An 18,148-nucleotide genomic window follows, 5' to 3' on the forward strand; every position below is an offset into this window, starting at 1 on the left:
TGGCAGATGGCAGAGATGATAGGGCGCGGGTCTGCACCGTCTCACAGAAGCAGCACTGTGATCTCTCTGCTGAGATAACAAAATCAACCAGAAAACAGGGATTTCTGAATCCAGCCTGCCTACATTAGTTATGTGGTGATGAGATAAGCCTCTGTGAGCCAAGCAAGAGGCCATCATTTGCTCTCTGTTTTCAACATAGTTAGAAACATTTTCAACAATTTATGAGTCTTTGTGGAAGTTTTAGTAAGAAGTTGGAAGAAGCCGAATCAGAGGTTAAGCCTGAAATGTGGGCTTTCCATCCAACAGTTAATGATAACTTTTTTGCTGGATACCTCAAGGATCTGTCTTTAAATTTTATCACTGTCACTCAAAACTGTATCTGGCTTTTAAAATGTTTTTAAGATATACTATTTATAGTTTGACAAACTGCTTCTAAAATTTATAAGAAAATAAAAAAGATTCAAAAATAACCTTACAAAACATATTATAAAAACCTAAAGTTAAAAATGATCAAAAAGATGCTTTGGTATTGGCAAAAGAGAGACATACAGGTTCATGAAATGGCCCTTTAGCAAACATGCACTTATATAATTGTTGATTGTTGATAAGGGTAATTGGACAATTCAGTAGAAAACAAAAGGCCCTTGCAACAAATGTGCATAATCAACTAGACATCTCTATGAAAAGCAGATTAACATCAACCTTGAATTCCCATGCTATACAGTATATGCACATGTCATGAAAAGCTGCTCAACCATAAAAAGGAATATATGCTACCACACGAGTAAATGCCAAAGTGACTCTGCTGAATTAAAGAAGCCATATGAAAATGAACATACATGCTGAAGAGATGTCTCAGCAATTATGAGCACTGGTCCAGAAGACCGGGATTCAGTTCCTAGCACTCACATAGTGGTTCACAACCATGTGTACCTCCACTTACAGTTCATCTTGTGCAACAAGTAGCCAGGTTTTCATAATGGGGCACTATTTGCAAACCACAACAATCATCACAAAAGAATGAGAAACACTCGGTGGAATCTGGAGAGTTTCTGAAGACACCAACTACTAAAGAATGTCCTTTGCTTGTTTGTTTTGTGCCTTCCCCAACATTATCTTACTGGGGTGACCTTTTTTTGTGAGTATATAAAATCTGGCAAGGTTATGGTATGTTCTCTATGGGTTAGTAAACAAAGCACCAAAGAGTCACAATTCATCTGACCGGGGGCAAAGATTCTCTGAGTCTAAGATACTGAATCAGTGATTTTTATTAGCCCTACACTTCTCAATCAGCTCCCTCCTGCACAGTCCTGACTGGGGTGCAGTTCACTTACAGGGCAAAGGGGTGCTGCAAATATTCCACAGAAATACCTGTGTTTTCTGACTGAGGCCAGACACTGAGATCGGAGATCATATTATGTACTCCAGGACATAGGCTGTTCAATGTATATGGCCTGGGCCTCCTCTTAACACTGCTTAGTACTATCTCTGGCCAGGCTCAGATACCTTAATAAAGAGAGGTTTGCAAAAGAAAGTGATAACAGTCATAAGGTGTTTGGAATTCACTAAGAGGAAGAGATTCATCAGGAGAGGCACCACTAAGCACTCTTACTGTGAAACTGAACAGCAGAGATCCTGAAGAAATTCTATCAAGGAGGTTGTCGGGGGTGCAGACATGCTACATACTAACCATGGCGCAAGAACATGAATTAGGGATGTGGAAATTCTGAAGAAGCTGCTTTTACCATGGCCAAGGATTTAGGGTGAACCTAGAGCACAGCCTTGGCATCAAAAGGAGGAAATGGAATAATGCATTTTACAAATTACGGAAAGAATATGGGTCTGCAACATACACATCAGAGGGTTAAGACCCAAGGCAAAACTATCAGCTATTGAGGTCAGGAAGTTATTATAATGACTTAGATGAGCTAATTAAAGTGAAAACAGTTGTTAATAAACACACATTACAATTTTAGCACCAATTATCTTCTCTTGAAAAGACTTTGCCTTCTTTCTTTTAATTAAGAGTAATGCCCCCAGTTTCTAGAGCCTCTGCATTCAATCATCCATCCATTCATTCATTCCTTGGCCTTCCTCTCTCTCCGCTTGGTCTTAAACACTCATAGGTACTTCTCCACTCTCCATAGAAATGTACAGTGTGTGTGTGTGCCAGGGGCTGTTCTTCTAGATATCACGCAGGACTGCTGAGACTAAAACAGCAGAATGCTTTATTCTATCTCACCAGAAATGATCCATTATTTATTTAGAAAAAAAACTGCTCTGGCTAGAGAGTAGTTCAGTTCAGAAGATGACAACAGTTCCAGATGCCAAATTTTAAAGCTAAAATCCACTGCATTAAAAAACAATCTACAAAATAACCAGTGGAAGCAATTAACAAAATATCATGGCATTAAGAGGTGCACTGTGTGTGTGTGTGTGTGTGTGTGTATGTGTGTGTAAATCTGCTTGTCCATGTTCATGCAGGTGTGTGCTCATGAGTATGAGCATAGGAATAGAGGTCAGAGGTCAAAGGTTAGCCTATGATGTCTGCCTCTATTGCTTTACACCATACATTTTGAGACAAGGTCTCTCATGGAACTTGGCTCACTGGCCAGGGAGCTCTGGGGATCCACCTGTCTCCACTCCTCCAGGACTAGGGTTACAGGAGCATGTGCACATCAGCACACTCTGTTTTCACATAGACGCTAGGGGTCCAGTCTCATGGCTTCATGCTTACATAGTAGGCATTGAACCCAATGACCTATCTCCTCGGCCCTGCATTTGATTTTATTAATAATCAAAAGGTCAAACCTAAAAGTCAGACAGGTTTTCTGTCTTCTTGCTCCTGAGTACTACAGGAGACATGGATATCCCCTCCCCCCCCCCCCACCCCAAAGGGCAGGGGACAACATGATACAGTCAAAGTAGACAGAGTATGAGGGAATAGCTTTAGTGGAGCCAATAATCAAAAGCATTTCAACAAGAAAGCAAGAGTCTGGCCCTACTTCTACTTTATTAAATAAAGATGGAAAAGGACCTGGTCTCTGAAAATTCGCTTATGTCAAACCTCCCTCCCCCAAATTCTTAACAACTCTGAAAATCAAAACCTGCTAAATTATTCAAGGTTCATTGGCATTGTTAGTTAAAAGGTAGTGAGAATCAAATTGCCACACACAAGTCCTTCTTTTAAATGATTTCATTTGGTATCATCGGAAAAAGAAAGAAAAAGAACGACTCTGGTAAACCTGCCTAGTACCTTAAAATGTACTTTTTAAGAATAAGGTAGAAAGAAACTAAGGCTTAATTAGCGAGGGGTACGTATGTGATATTGCACTGTGGTCTTGCCCCATCATTACAAGGCTCCTCCCTCTTTCCACGCCAGGGTGTCACAGTGCCCTGGGTAGGCCAGTGAGCACAGGAAGCTACACTCCACAGATGGCAGGGACTGCAACCAGCCTAGAGAGCCAGCCCACTCTGCACTACAGAACTGTCCTCACATTCCAGCTGTGAGGAGGGAAATGATTTGCATTATTAATCTGTGGCTGCATACTACAAAAATACACAGGGGTGGGGGGACTTACATTGAGAGGAGATTTTAGTCACAGGCAGTCATTGTGAAAGAAATACAAAATACTTGGCTGAAGGAACAATCACGAAAACAGTGCCCAGAGTAGTAGGTCCAGGCAAAGCCTAACCTCAGGGTACTTAGGATTTTGTGTGGGAATTTAACTGTCTGTGGATAACCAACACATTCAACAATAAGAGAAAAATATGTTACAGCAACATCTCTTAAAATTAAACACACTACAATCTATTTCTGTCGAGCCTTCTGGGAAGTTTTCGGGAACTAGGTATAGTGAAAGCTAAGTGCCTACATCAGTATGTTCCTTTTTTGATTTGGAATCATGTTATGTGGCTGCTTAGTTTCAGACACTACAAAACCTTAAAAGAGCTAAAATTCAAACAAACAACTTGAAGACCTAAGACTAACCCTGAACCAACCTGACCTTCCTCTTACCGTATGGTGGAAAGACCATGTTTTCTCCTTTACTTGAGCTCTAATGTGACCAAGTGACAAGTCTCAGCCTGAACGGTACAGTGAGCAATTAACACTTGAGATAATTTGGGGGTGAGGAGAAGATGGGCTCCTGGGCAAGTGCAGTTATAAAATGGGGGAGCCTGCTTCCCAAGTAAGCCAGCCCACTTCCTTGGGCCCTCTTATATCATCCCTCCCTAAGCTCATCTGATGATGCTCTCACCAGTGCCCGCTCATGCTAACTGGGTTCTCACTAGCCCAACCTCCACTTCATCATCCTCCATCAGCCCACTTCTGCCTACCACCATCCTCCCACAGTACAGCCTCCAGGCTGTGGGCAGCATAGAATGGGGAAAGCACTGGTCCTGTATTGAACTTACTGGCGAATAAAGTTTCGGCTCATGAAAAAAATCAAATTAAACCTACAATTTGCCAATAACTAGTCAAGTCTTCATACAAGCCCTTCCAGCTTTCACACTAGTTTTATAAGAAACGTAAGGAAGTTTGACAGCAATCTATGAGTACTTACCCACCAAATTTTCCTGAAAAAAAATATTTCTACAACTATTTTATGCAAGATAAGCTGGGTTGTAGTACTAAATCATGAAAAATTATCTATTAGAGGGAGCATGTGTAAGCAGAGGCTGGGAGAGTGAAACTGCAATGGAAACTGAGGTATTCGACCCTGCCTGGGAATATCCGGTAAGATGCTTGGAAGAGTCTGGATGGCTAAGATGAGCATCTGTTTGTAGTGGGGCTGTAGAGGTTGTGGCCTTGGACAGAGCCCAGCGGATGAGGGCACTCGGGATGAAAGCGAGAGGGGGGGAGGGGAACTGGGTACTGAGCAGTATGTAAAAGACTGGTTCTCAATCTTCCTAATCCTATGACCCTGTAATACAGTTCCTTATGCTGTGGTGACCCCAACCATGAAATTATTTTCATTGCTACTTCAAAATTGTAAATTTGCTACTGTTACAAATCATAACGTAAATATCTGATATAAAGGATATCCAACATGTAACCCCCAACGGTTGAGAACCCCTGTTCTAAAACTACATTGTAGAACTAGGGTTCATAAGCAGTGAGTCAGTCATCCTGGGCTTTTAAACCACGTTCATGCTTTAAGCAGATTCCTGCACACACAGGGTCAGAGAAAAGAAGCCCAGGAAAGATGAAACAATTACAATGATTCTATAACATTTCAAGGAAGAAATCGTGTTTAGAGATTGTGGTGATTTAAATGGGAATGGCCCTCATAGGCTCATATGTTTGAATGCTTTCTGGGCAGCTGGTGGAACTGTTTAGGAAATGGAGAGTGTGGCTTTGTTGGAGGGGGTGTGTCACTAGGGATGAGCTCTGAGGTGTGAAAAGCCTATGTCATTCCCAGTGAGCCACCCCTGTCTCTCTGCCTCATGCCTGGGGAATCAGATGTGAGCTCTCAGCTTCTGCCTCAGCACCAAGTCTGCCTGCCTGCTACCATGCTCCCTACCATGATGGTCATGGACTCTAACCTTCTGGAACCATGAGCACCAAATTCATTGCTTTCTTTTATAAGCTACCTTGGTTGTGGTGTCTTTTCACAGTAGTAGAAAAGTAACTAGGGCAGAACTCAAACCAGGGTGACAGAACTGAGAACTTTGTACCCCAAAGAAGAGTATCGAAGCGAGGGGGGCTCCCTAATAAAGCCACAAGCTTCTCCAACCAAGAGTGACTGGGGAGATTCTGACAGTGCTAAGATACTTACAAAGGAAAGCAAACAAAGTAAGTCTGATAGAAAAGAGCACGGATTTAATTTTGAAAGTGTTACATCTGAGTTACCCATGAGGCATCTGGGAGAACAAGTCCAACATGTCATTGGAAACAAAGGTCTGAGACAATAGGAGAGGAATCTGCTCCAATGGTATACTTTTGGCCAAATGAAAAGTAAATGCAGTCTAGAAACTCATAGGAGGTACTGAAAACCCAGAAGACTAAGGCAAGGGGAAAAAGAAGTCATTATAAGAACTTAAGGAAACACCAGTTCCTGGATTTCTTCAAAAGGAAGGGGCAAGGTTTTAAACTGAGTACACTCAAATCAACAGTACCTCCACAGTGGCCCACACCTGCCATCCCAGCACTCAGTGGCTGATATAGGAAGATAGCTACAACCATGTCAAAGCCATCTAGACTCCGGAGTTAGAACCTTCCTCAAGGCAAACAAAACAAAGTATATGTAAACTGGAACAGAATGGAAAGGAATCACCTGGGCCTAGCTCCTATAAAGTCATGAGTTCAAGAGACTCACTCAGTGACGACAGAAGCCCACTTACTGAGTTGATAGCCTTTCAGTACAGTCAGGAAAAAGAGAGGAGCCTTTGGTGGGGAAAGCCTGTCTGAAGGACAAGATATAAGTGTTTAGTAAGAGTCAACAGGAAAAAAAAAAAAAGAGATGAGAAGGGCTAGAAAGAATATAAACAGGTAAATTTTAATGGGGATGGGGAAACTGGTGGCTTCAGAAGGTAGGAGCACCATGGAGAGGCAACTGGGAAAAAATATTTGTACAGTGCCTATGTGAAGGTCCAACAGATAAAGGATTGCCAGGGGAAAGTTGCCCAATCCCCAAAGAGAGATTGCGCCTATTCTCATGACAGTACTAAGAGCTGCCCAGCTAAGTTGATGTACCTGTCTTTTAATGCCAAGAGACACGCAACAGACTCACTGTCTATTCCACCATGAACCTGAAAACATCAGCTCCTTTTGCCTCCATTATAAAACCTATCCTAGGCTACTCTCAACTCTACTTCCCTTCTTTTTTCCTGAGTCTTTCCTCTGCTTTGTATATCCAAAAAAGTACAATACAAAAATACATTTGGTTCCACGTCAAACAGTTCTTCCTATGTGAAGGTTTCCTGACCAATCAAGCTGGAGAAAAAGTATAATCCAAAAAAAAAAAAAAAACCAGAAAATTAAACTCATTTTTATGGAACACCTACATTTATCCAGGTGTTCTGTCTGTTCCTTGCAAATGTGTGGACAGAGCTGAGTTTCTGAGAAGTTGTCTGACCTGCTCAGTCTCCTCATGACCTAATGATGATTGTACAAGACAGAGCTCAATTCCAGAGGAAAATATCATCCCATACCTTATGTTCCTCGTACTGTTCACATGACCCGAAAGTTAGAAACAGTATTCCACAACTTTGAACTGAAACACTTCCATTGAAGCACTAAGCAAATTTTAATTCCCAGCATATATAAAATATTATATGTACTCATAGTTAAAACTTGGGAAGAGTGAAGATTCAATGTAATTCACATTTTGCAAAAATCTGCAACATCTAGCCTAATGTTGTGCACAAGGTAGATGCTCAGTGAGTAACCACCAGGTGAAAATTTCACTTATGGCCTGCTTAGAAATTCCTGAATTTGTTAATGATACTCAGTGTGGAATGATAGCTATTCCCAAACTCCCAAAGGGAAATGGCTGCTTCTACTCCTCATTTTGAGCTCAATCAAATCCAGAACCTCATTGTCTAGAATGTAATTTTTACTCCTCAACTTGAGAGCCAGTGGCAATTTATATTATTTGTACCTGATAAAGTAGGCAATCCAGGTAGATGAAGAAACCCTACCTCTCCTAGATCTCTCAGGACTCATGGGATAGCTCTAAATTATCTTTCTTTTAGCAAATTAACTATTTCAAGCAATCAGGCCAACTGCGTAGTAAAGGCCTAGCTTGGTGCCAGCTTCTCTCCAGGCCAACTTTTGATGAGTAGGTTACACGTAAGTACCCAGAATGCAGCCTGTAAAAATTAGTAGGTGAGGGCTAGGCACCCTTCTGGTTTTTTCTGAATAATTTGAGAAGAAACATTTCCCTTATCCAATCCTCCTTTAGTCTCAATTCTGTCCCAGTTTTGAACATTTAGAGATTTCATTGAGCATGTCTCCAAGTGAGTAAGAAGAAAAAGAGAAATGTTTCTGAAGCTAATATATTAAGAAAAAAAGGCCTTTGATTTTTGACTGGAATGATCTAATTCTTCAATTACTTAAGGTTTTAACTACTGTTAACTATTCTTTTCAGGACATACCTACTCATTTTTTTTTTTTTTTTTGTGAATAGAAAGCGTGTTTATAGTTTGTTGCCTATTATCTAGTACCACAGTTTAGAATTATTCATCAGTGTTATTAAACAATATTATCTTCTCCCATTAAAAAATCTTGAATGACAGAACCAAATGAGGTTATAAAAAGGAATGAATATGAACTTTAAAAAATGGGTTATGATTTTAAATATCAAAGGGAGTTTCCTTTTTCTTTGACTGTGAGAACCTAAAAACATTTGTCTGTCCATGAAAACAGGAAAGAAAAATATTGTATGATTTTAAAACTATTAAAAAGTGTTATGTATACTCCCAAACCTAACATTTAAAAACATAAAGTGAAAGGTTAGGCAAATACGGGCCCCAGTGATGCCAGCAGGTACCAGGCACCATCAAGATGCTGCGCCACCTTCTCAGTTAGCGCCAACGGATTTTTATTAGTTTTGTGGCACCCCTGCATTGACTGCCATTGTGAGATCTACCAAATATGTTGGAGAATGAGCAACTGGAAATTTGTATGACTGAAACAATTGCTTAAGTGAAAACAGACACTGCTGTATTTGACAAGAGTTTCTTCGTGCAATTTAATTATTTACTCATTTCTGTCCTTGCCACAGAGAAGGAACTCAAGGTGGCTGACTTAAGGTCACACAATATACAGCTCCAATGTTCATATAATGTCAAGCCACATGCAAATGTCAACACACACACACACACCAAAGTACACACTCTTGAAAAAAAGAAAGTAGGAAATTAAACTGTAAACCCCTTCCTTCTAAATAAGAAAATTCTAGCTAATGAAATTTTAAATACTTCAAAAATTTCCATCAGAAAATTTACAGGACTTGCTCTGGGATTCAACATTTCTTTAATGCTCTACCAGCCAAGGGAGCTTCCCACTAAACTACAGCCTTCCTAAACTCCAAATTGGAGCAGAGGCCAAATTCAACTTCCAGATTGCTGCTTTCTCTTGATACCCTCCCATTCCGGTAGTAAGCAGGGGATTCAGTTTGGGAAATCAGTCCAAGGAATACAGATATGAAATAACAGCAAATCCAGGCTAAATCCAAAAGACTACAATCCAATGCTGTATCTCCTTCAAGTCGTGGAGCTGTTTGGAAACACAATCAGACCTGAGCCCACGTCCCTCAGCCCCTGTCACTTCTAGCCCACCAGAGCTGCTGACCTGGTTAGGAGAAGACACTTGGACTCCTAGAAACAAGTGAGGATAAATATGTAACCTCAGACTTGGTCACAAGCAAGAGAAAGATACACCATTAAGACAAGGAGATGGTCAGGTGCTTTCAGGCCATGCTGTCAGGCCCCTTGTGATTAGAACAGCACCTTAGCTGGGAAAAGAACATGCAACTACTCATCACTTTAAAAAAAAAATCAGAGAAAAATCTGAAGTTACAAGCAGGTGGAGGAACTTCCATAAAGACTATTTGAATACATTTTATAAATTACGAGTACCAAGAAATTATTTCAATACTTTACAAATGACAAACACTAAATGTCACTTGTCCAAAGATATGTTTTTGTTTGCTTGTGATGAAACACTAATCCCAAATGAAAGCATGAATTTGAAAATAAAGACTCATTTTATCTGTCAAGGTACAGAGTCTAGTATTAAGGGCATCGGGGTTAGGAAGATGGGGACGGAAGAAGAGGAGGGGCGAAAGAACAAAGTGTAAGGACACGTGAAAACAGTATATGGAAACCGGTTAGTTGCATGTTCACTTTAAAAAAATTAAATAGATAAAAATACTGCCTATTATTTAAAAAAAGAAGTTCAGAACCCATAAAGAAGTAGCGCCTGTGTCAGACAGCCAAGTGGGGTGGGGTAGTGTGGAGACAGATACATGGGTGTGCTGGGTGGGAGACCACCTCATGTCAATGGTCAGGAACAGATTCCATGAGATGTTATGCCTCTAAAGGCTGGGATTTTCACCACCTCTTCCCAAGCTGTTGGTGAGTGCACACAGCAGTAGACAGGGCAATCCCTCTGAGTTCCACATCTCTTGGGAGAAACCCTACACCACTGCAAAGGTGTTTTGCAGAAGCTGGCCTTCTCACGGAAGCCAGCAGGAGCTCAGTCTCCCCACTTGTGAGGCTAGTCTGAATTTTCCCATCAATGGACTGTGCCTCCTGAGACACTGAATCTCCATATGAAGATTTCAGGAGCACAGTCTCCCCACTTGTGAAGCTAGTCTGAATTTTCCATCAATGGACTGTTGCCCCTGAGACACTGAATCAGGTCAGCCAAGGCCAGAACTGAGAGATGAAGACAGTGTCCTAGGAGAAGTCTCCTGAGCTCCCAATACCTGGGTTGCTGATACAGTTTGTGCCAACTGACTATAAGACGAGAACAAGTCTCTTGTATTTAAAATTGAAAAATATCATCTTCCAAATGCCTAGTTTATTTCAAAATATTGTAGGATACATTTTGCTTTTATGAAAAAGCCTTACTACCTAAGGAGAGGCTGTCTCGAAATAGAACAAAAATTCTTTAATAAGCTCCATATCATGATGTACAAAAAGCATGTTAAGTGATGGAAGTTCCCGAATGGTCAAAGAAAATTCCAATTTTAAATTAATTAACTAACATCTTAATTTTGGGCAGTTATCAAAAAACATTTCCCCCAAAGAAACTTGAAACTTGGAGGAACTGGTGTGTTCTAGTTGGCTTCTGTCTGCTTTTTTTATTAAAAAAAAAAATAAAGAAAGAAACTCTACATGGTACGTACCAGAAGAAAAATGTAACCAACCTTCTTGACAAATACCGAAAATTCAATCCTGCCATAACATAAGCACACAAAGGTCACCTGCCCAGCTCTGCCCAGCTCCAGCAGACAGCAATCAGGTGAGCCTCTGTACTTGCTCAGAAATGCGATTCACACAGGGCTACATCATTAATTCCAATCAAGTTGCCCTTCAGAAGTGAACAGCAGCACAGCCTTTGTTTAGTCTGGCTTTTAAGACCTTTCTCCTCAAAGTGTTTTCTTCCTTTTTTTATGTGTGTGTGGAGGCTTTTAAAAGCTTATTTTTTTAATTTAAATATTTTATGCTCTGCTCTCAGATTGCAGCATTAGCAAATTTATCAAGAAAAATCAATTCAGTATCAATTTAAAATTGTCCTGTATTAAGACTTTTCATCATTGATGTATAGAATATGTATTGAATTAATACCTTTACCTTTGGAGTATATAATGTGCATTGGATTAGTGTTTTCATCGCTGAGTATATAATATTTTGCCAAACAATATAATTTTAAGCAGAATAGTCTATACAGAATAACTTAATACATATGTAGAAAAATAACTTTCCTATGAAAAACATGGATATGTTTAAAAAAATTATTTCATTTTGATTTTGTATTTTTCCAGGGATAATGAGTGCTACATCTCTCTAAAATAATTTTAGGAATGAATTAGTCTCCTTTTGTGATCTGGGGATTTTTAAGGTACAGCAATGTCTCATAAGCCAGGCATATAAAGCAACTGAAAATGGGAAAGACCTCAGATTCTAATGTTTTACACTTTGTGGTCTGTTCCAGTGAAATGGCAGATGACATTTTTTAGAGAGACACAGGGCAAGTGTGGCTCTTTGGGGCTTATTGTGTTTTGCTTTTGTTTTTGGTAAGAACATTCTTAGAACATTCTCTTAAAAAAATCACAGATACAATTAAAATTCTTATAATAACAGAAATTTTAAATTCTCATTATGTTAATTTCATATTATTTTCTCATGAGAAGGAAAACACTGCTCTAAATCAAAAGTAAAATGCTGTATGTTCAGAATGTGGAGAACAACCCCCCCCCAGGACAGCCAAAATGTATATGCCCATTCTCGGGTCTGGAACCATCCATTTCTGTCTAAAGAAGGGCATCCACACCTTCAACTGAAGATGGTGAATTAAAAGTCCTGCAAAAGCCCCTTTATAAAAACATAACTGCTCACCAGTACCGTTCTTAAAACAGAGTGCATAAACTGTAAGAGTACAGAAATTGTTACCAGGTTTTCTGTTTTGTTTTGGGGTTTTGTTTTGGTTTTGTCCACTAAAAATATGATTAAAAGGTTTTTAGGTTTTCAAATGCCTTAAAGACACACAACTAAACATGTGCTTGAATCAGCTTTTAAAGACACCCACAAAAATGAAAACCTCTGCGCTCAGGTGAACACTGAGGGCTGCCATAGGAAGCAGCTCGCTCCCACTGCAGAGGCCTACACACAATCACATCTTGTCCCGAGCCTGCGGCCTGCCGGAACAGAACAGGCAGCTGACCAATTATGGGTGTTGATCTATACAGGGCTCCTTTGTTCTCCACCAGTGGCAGGGTGCACACGTCCGGGGACACATATTTACCTGGAGGATTCTTGGCAGGATCATTGTGGCTTGGACTTCCTGATTGTCCAGAATCTGAAAAGAAATCACAGAATATGTTTTCTTTTTAATTTGTTTTGAAAGAATTTCACAATACTAAGAAGGGCTTAAAAAAAAATTTAAGGTACAACAATGAGGTGAAGTGTTTAAATAAAGCATACTTTCCCAAGCCTTTTCATAGCAACATTTTAGTCATCAAACTAGATAGATGCCTATACATATTTCTTCGTCAAAGGGAACAATTACTCATCTATAACGCTTCGGGGTGAAGAAAGGTTTCCTGCTATGAGAGGCCTGGCCGCAAAGCCACTGAAGCCATTTGAAGGTTAGGCAAATATCAAGGCCGGATAGCAGAAATTTGAAATAAGGCAGATATTGTCCCTTAAAAGACACAATCTAAATGTAATTAAGAACACTTTTAACAACCTGAAAATATGCTTTTCGTCAGAGAGGAAAATACACAGAAACAAGAGCCTTCTCTTCCAGGCTTTCTCACGAATGTTCACGTATCCTCTCCAGTAATCCCCCAACCTACTGGATCCCGGCCCAGTTCTGTCTGCATCCCATAATAGCAATCGATTTGCAAACACCAGGAAAAGCATAAATTACTAGGTGGAAAACCAACATGGCTTTGTGGAGAGCAAATTGTTGGATCAATTTAATCTCCATCTGCGAGATACAGACAGACGCGTAGATAAGGAGGAAGAGGCCGCCACAGTCATTTGGAGCAGCCCAGTCCACGCCATTCCTCACCAACACCACAGAATGGGCTCAGAGGACTGGCACTGCCCGCCAGTATGCCCGTCCTAACCAATCGACGCTGCTGGGTTTGGCTCTCTCCTCTGCCTCCGTGGACCCTCTGCCTTTATTTGCATCACCTGCTCTGGGTTCTCACACACTTACCAGCGGGAAGTTGCTTTGAAAGCTTTTATTGGTTCTAGCCCTTGGGTTTTGTCTCCACAGCTACACTGCACTAGGAAGGAAGGAAGGAAGGAAGGAAGAGGCAGATAGCCTGTCTCCCTCTTTGTCTTCCCGGGGCTGCTCCTGGAGTAAACATACGAGGCTTGCAGTATATGCCAGAGAAATGGATGGCTCAAATTCAGCAGCCTCCTTTGCTTGCCTACAGAAAGGCAATTTTGAACACAATAGCGAATTTCAACAAAATGGGGTACTGGCAGTGTCTCCAACTGCCAAAAACCCACAAATCTCTTCCTTAAAACCTTGCCCTTAAACTTGAGGCAGTGGAGGGATTGAATTAAGCAGAAAATCAGACTGCTTTTTGCTTTTGTCAACGTTACTTGGTTATGCCAGGTAAGTGAGTAACATTACAATTGGTCTTCACCCTATTGGTGTATTCCTGTAGAAAACTCGGTTATTCATTTCTGCCCTTTGCCTCCTGCTCACTAGGTCAGGGTTAATAGGGAAGAACGTAATCCCTCCATCCCATTTCCTTGAGTTTTTTTTTTTTTTCTTTTACTCTAGAGTATAGTTCATGAAATCTTAGCAAACTTGTTTTTGTGATTCCCATAGTGTCCTTCACCTTGCTCCTGACTTCCCAAAATGGAGGGAAAGAACTGGAAGAACGAGCTGACTGCACTGGCTAGCATCTCCTGCTGCCAGAGGCCGGTACTCTTCTCCAGGACCCTCATCCATTACTGTTTTCTGGAACTGAGGCAAGGCTGGGTGGGTGACCTGTAACTTAACAGAAGGATCTTTTTCTTTGTTCCTTTCAAAGAGAATGCAGCGCCGGCCACTTTTAAGCCTAGTGTAACTGTTACAGTAAAATGTTAAACTGTTTCATTTTGTTACAGCTCCCCACCCCCAGGGAAGTCTAGCCTGTTGAGATCCCTACTTACAGGGTCAGGCTCACAGACCAGGCCCTTTACAGTCCTTCTCTTTGTCGTGGAGCTACTTCTTATGTACAAAGACAAGCCCATCTAGAAAGAGCAAGGCAGAATGCTGCCACAGTCATGAGCCCGCAAGGGGCACAGCAGCCCCACTCCAGGAGCTGTGGACTTACCTACACCTTATTGTGTTTGGCTACAGTGACTGCAACAGGGCACCCATCACCTCCCTCACCTCCCCTGCTAAACTTGTGTGTCCAGTAGAATCAAGAGCAGCCTCTCTCCCTGAGAACCTGCTCACTTGCCATGGCTCAGCCCTCATTTCGACAATGCCCCACATCCCACTGGGGCAGCCTTTCTCAACCTGCTCCTCCCCTTCTCATGTGTGTTAAAAGTTACATTCTCTTCTCATGCCCAACAACTGCAGACCAATGTCTTCAAGGGAAAACAAAACTATTCACTTAAAAACAAACAAACACACATCCACTAAGCACACCTTAAGAGTCTGGGGGAACGCTAAGTGACTTGGTCAAACCTTTGCTATCTATGGACTGGTGTTGACTGGCCCCCAACCCCGGTGACAGGTTTTCCTTCATGCTGCAAAACCTGCACCTTCTCATGAAGCAAAATAGCAAATGCTGTGCCTGTTCCCCAAACACAGGTGGGGGCCCCAGAAAGGGCAAGCAACCCGTTCACTTCTCACACTATGAATTCTAACACTGCAATCTCCTCTGATGTCACCTTAGATCAGTCACTTAATTCCAACTGCTGGAGAAGGAAGTAACCAGGGAGCCACAGTTGGCAGAGAACCCAAGAATGAACTGTTATTGTGGCTGACTTCAGAGAAGGAATTTTTCAGACCACATCTAAAAGCCCCGCAAATCACCACCCAGGTCAAATTACTCCAGACTCAAAGGTTTCATTAACCACTTCCATCGCTCTGTTCAAACCCCTTCTCTGCTGTATGGGGGGGGGGGGGCGGGGTTACTAAACGCTAACTCTGTCCCTCTCTAGGGTGATCTCGTAAAACATTGGTTAGAATCTTGCACCTTAGACACGAAAACTGCAATAATACGGTCTACTTTGGAATCTCCACAAAGATTGAATCCTACCAAGCACATACCAAGCACAGAGTCCTGGCTCTAGTACATCTTTACACCATCAATTCACAAGAGATATTATTAACAACATAGGCACATTAAAATGCTTACGATTTTTAATGGACTAATTCTCAGGAAGGGAGAAAAGGAAGAAGCAAAGCTCTGTCCACAGTGGTGCCGTACCTAGGAATAGCTATGCCGGGTCTGTGCACCCGGCCCCAGAGCACACATGTCAATATCTCAGTCCCAGGCCCCTGCCAAGGTGCCACAGCCCTACCCCGAGCTCTCCGGAGAGAGCATGCTCAAGATGGAGATACAAGCAGCTGATGCAATCGCCTTCCTGGAGGCTGAAGCCTTTAAGGGACGAGGCTGGCAGGAATAGGGTTAGGAGCTGCCCAGCACACTATGTTTTGAGTCCAGGAAAATTCTGACACTCCAAAGAAGAAAGCAGGTGGACCTGGAAGGTACCCAACAGTCTTCCCGCCTTCTCCCCTTCTTTGCTTTCTAGTCCTTTATCTGAATCTGTATTGTTTACATTTCTTCTTCTTTTAGCTTGACTCAACATAATTGAGTTGCATTACTTTAAAAGGCAAACTTGACTTTGCATCGCTTCCTTCTGAAATCTCCAGGCCTGTTCACAATGGATCTCACACTGCAGCGTTAAGAACCCTTCTGCCTCTGCCTCCCTGGTGACTGGGATTACACGTGTGTCCAGCCCAGCCAGCTTTCTCTACTCACAAGTATGAATCTACACGTTAGTTATTCTTTTGGGAAGAAGGAAACTGAATGATGAGATCTCTACATTGTGATGGTCACCATGGCCACTCCTGTCCCTTGGGTTAAGGACTCACACCCCTGCAGGACCTACAGAGCCATGCCCTAGTGTTTTCACCCCTCTCTGGAACAGGCTGTCCATCTTGCTCTTCTAACCTGACTTCACCTAAAGAGCTGATCCGCTCTGACAGAGGACCTGAGAACACTGTGCTCGCTAAAGGGCTTGTGTAAAGTGCCTGCCTGCCTGCGTGCGCCCTGTTCAGACGCCTTGCTTCTTACTGTGTGATGCAACCTTGGGCTCGCTCAAAGCCAAGTGATCCTACAGCAGATTAAATGTTTCTGGGAACCTGACCTGACCTTCCCCAACTTCCCTCCTCCCTGTCATTTATCAGCACATCCCAAGTCACTTTCAGAATTCAAAAAAATCAAAACAAAGCATGTTTCTGATACCTGTTGAAATATATTGTTACTATCAGCTGAGTTTTATTCCCTTCAGGGTGTGCTAAAGGAAGGTGGTTCTAAGTCAAATTTACTGTCCATTCCCCCACTAAATAACAAAACTGTTTTTTAAGGTAATCTGGTGAATGGTCAATAAAAGTTTGTCAAATATATATATATTGATTGTGTGTGTGTGTGTGTGTGTGTGTGTGTGTGTGTGTGTGTGTGTGTGGTGATAGTCAATAATGGCCTGTGAAATGGTTGTCACCAAGTAGTAACTTTCTGGCATGACTAACTGCTACTCTCTGAGGTGGGCAGACCAAAACTGAGTTGCTAAGGATCATAGCGATTAAATGACAATCAGTAAGAATCCTGGAGCGCCTTCATATCAGAGGCTCACAGTGTTTGGCACACAGTAATGCTTTGCATACTTTTATTCAGTTTATAATGACCTACAAATATTCATCTATGCATCCACTTATTTAGTGTGTGCACAGAAGCTCAGATGACACGACACACGTGTGGAGGTGTGAGGCTATCTTTCAGAGTCAGGTTTCCCCTTCCACCTTTTACATGCGTTCTGGGGATTGAACTTAGGTCACCAGGTTCTTCTATCCACTGAGCTGTCTTGCTGACCCTGGATATTATGTGTTTCTTTGTTTGTTTGTTTAAAATAATATATATTGTACTTTTTTCTTGAGGCTCAGAAGTGACCCAATGTGCTAGGAATGCAGAGATTAAAAGCTTGGAGATGGAGGAATGGGAAAGGCAGATGGGGAACATCAGGTCACAGTTACAGAAGGAAAAGGCCGGGCTCCTAGAGCGATGGTGACAGACCACTTGAAGAGCAGGAAGGAAGAACTGTGAATGTTTTCACCGTAAAGAAATGCAAACTAGGAAAGACCTGTCAAAACCGATTTAAATGTTACAAAATGCATACATGTGGTAACATAGTCATGGTACACCCCCACAAATATGGAAAACTTTTACATTTGTACATATTTGTTTCAACAATAATTTCAACTAAAAAGTTAATACATCAAAGAGAAACCACCTCCATATCCCAGCCTACACCTCTGGCGGAAGCCTCCCATTCCACCAGAGGCCAGGCCAGCATCCTGAACCCCAGATTGGTGCCTAGCCCGGTTGTCATCAGAGTCTTCATACAGCAACTGATGGAAACAGATGTAGAGACCCACAGCCGAACATCAGGCCAAGCTTGGGAAATCCAGCTGAGGAGAGGGACGAAGAATTATAAGAACCAGAGGGACAGGACATCACAAGAAAACCCATAGAATCAACTAACCTGGGCTCATCAGAGCTCACAGAGTCTGAACCAACAACCAGGGAGCCTGCATGGGACCGAGCTAGGCCCTCTGCATATATGTGCCAGCTGTGTGGCCTGGTCTACTTGTGGGACTCCTAACAGCAGGACTAGGGGTGGTCTTTGACTCACTTGTGGCTTTTGGAACCCTACTCCTCATACTGGGTTGCCT

General features: G+C 41.9%; 1 protein-coding gene across 6 annotated transcripts in view; it reads right to left on the bottom strand.

The window, feature by feature from the left end:
* Nfib (nuclear factor I B) overlaps positions 1 to 18,148 on the bottom strand; it is a 216,819-nt gene that overhangs the window by 76,348 nt on the left and 122,323 nt on the right. For all 6 annotated transcript variants that reach the window (XM_042271354.2, XM_006975993.4, XM_076564434.1 and 3 more), the window contains exon 3: positions 12,479 to 12,532. In XM_042271354.2, the coding sequence (XP_042127288.1) occupies positions 12,479 to 12,532 (54 nt within the window). The remainder of the gene's footprint in view (positions 1 to 12,478; positions 12,533 to 18,148) is intronic.

Source organism: Peromyscus maniculatus, chromosome 2, assembly GCF_049852395.1.
Source record: "Peromyscus maniculatus bairdii isolate BWxNUB_F1_BW_parent chromosome 2, HU_Pman_BW_mat_3.1, whole genome shotgun sequence".
In the NCBI taxonomy this organism is placed as follows: Eukaryota; Metazoa; Chordata; class Mammalia; order Rodentia; family Cricetidae; genus Peromyscus; species Peromyscus maniculatus.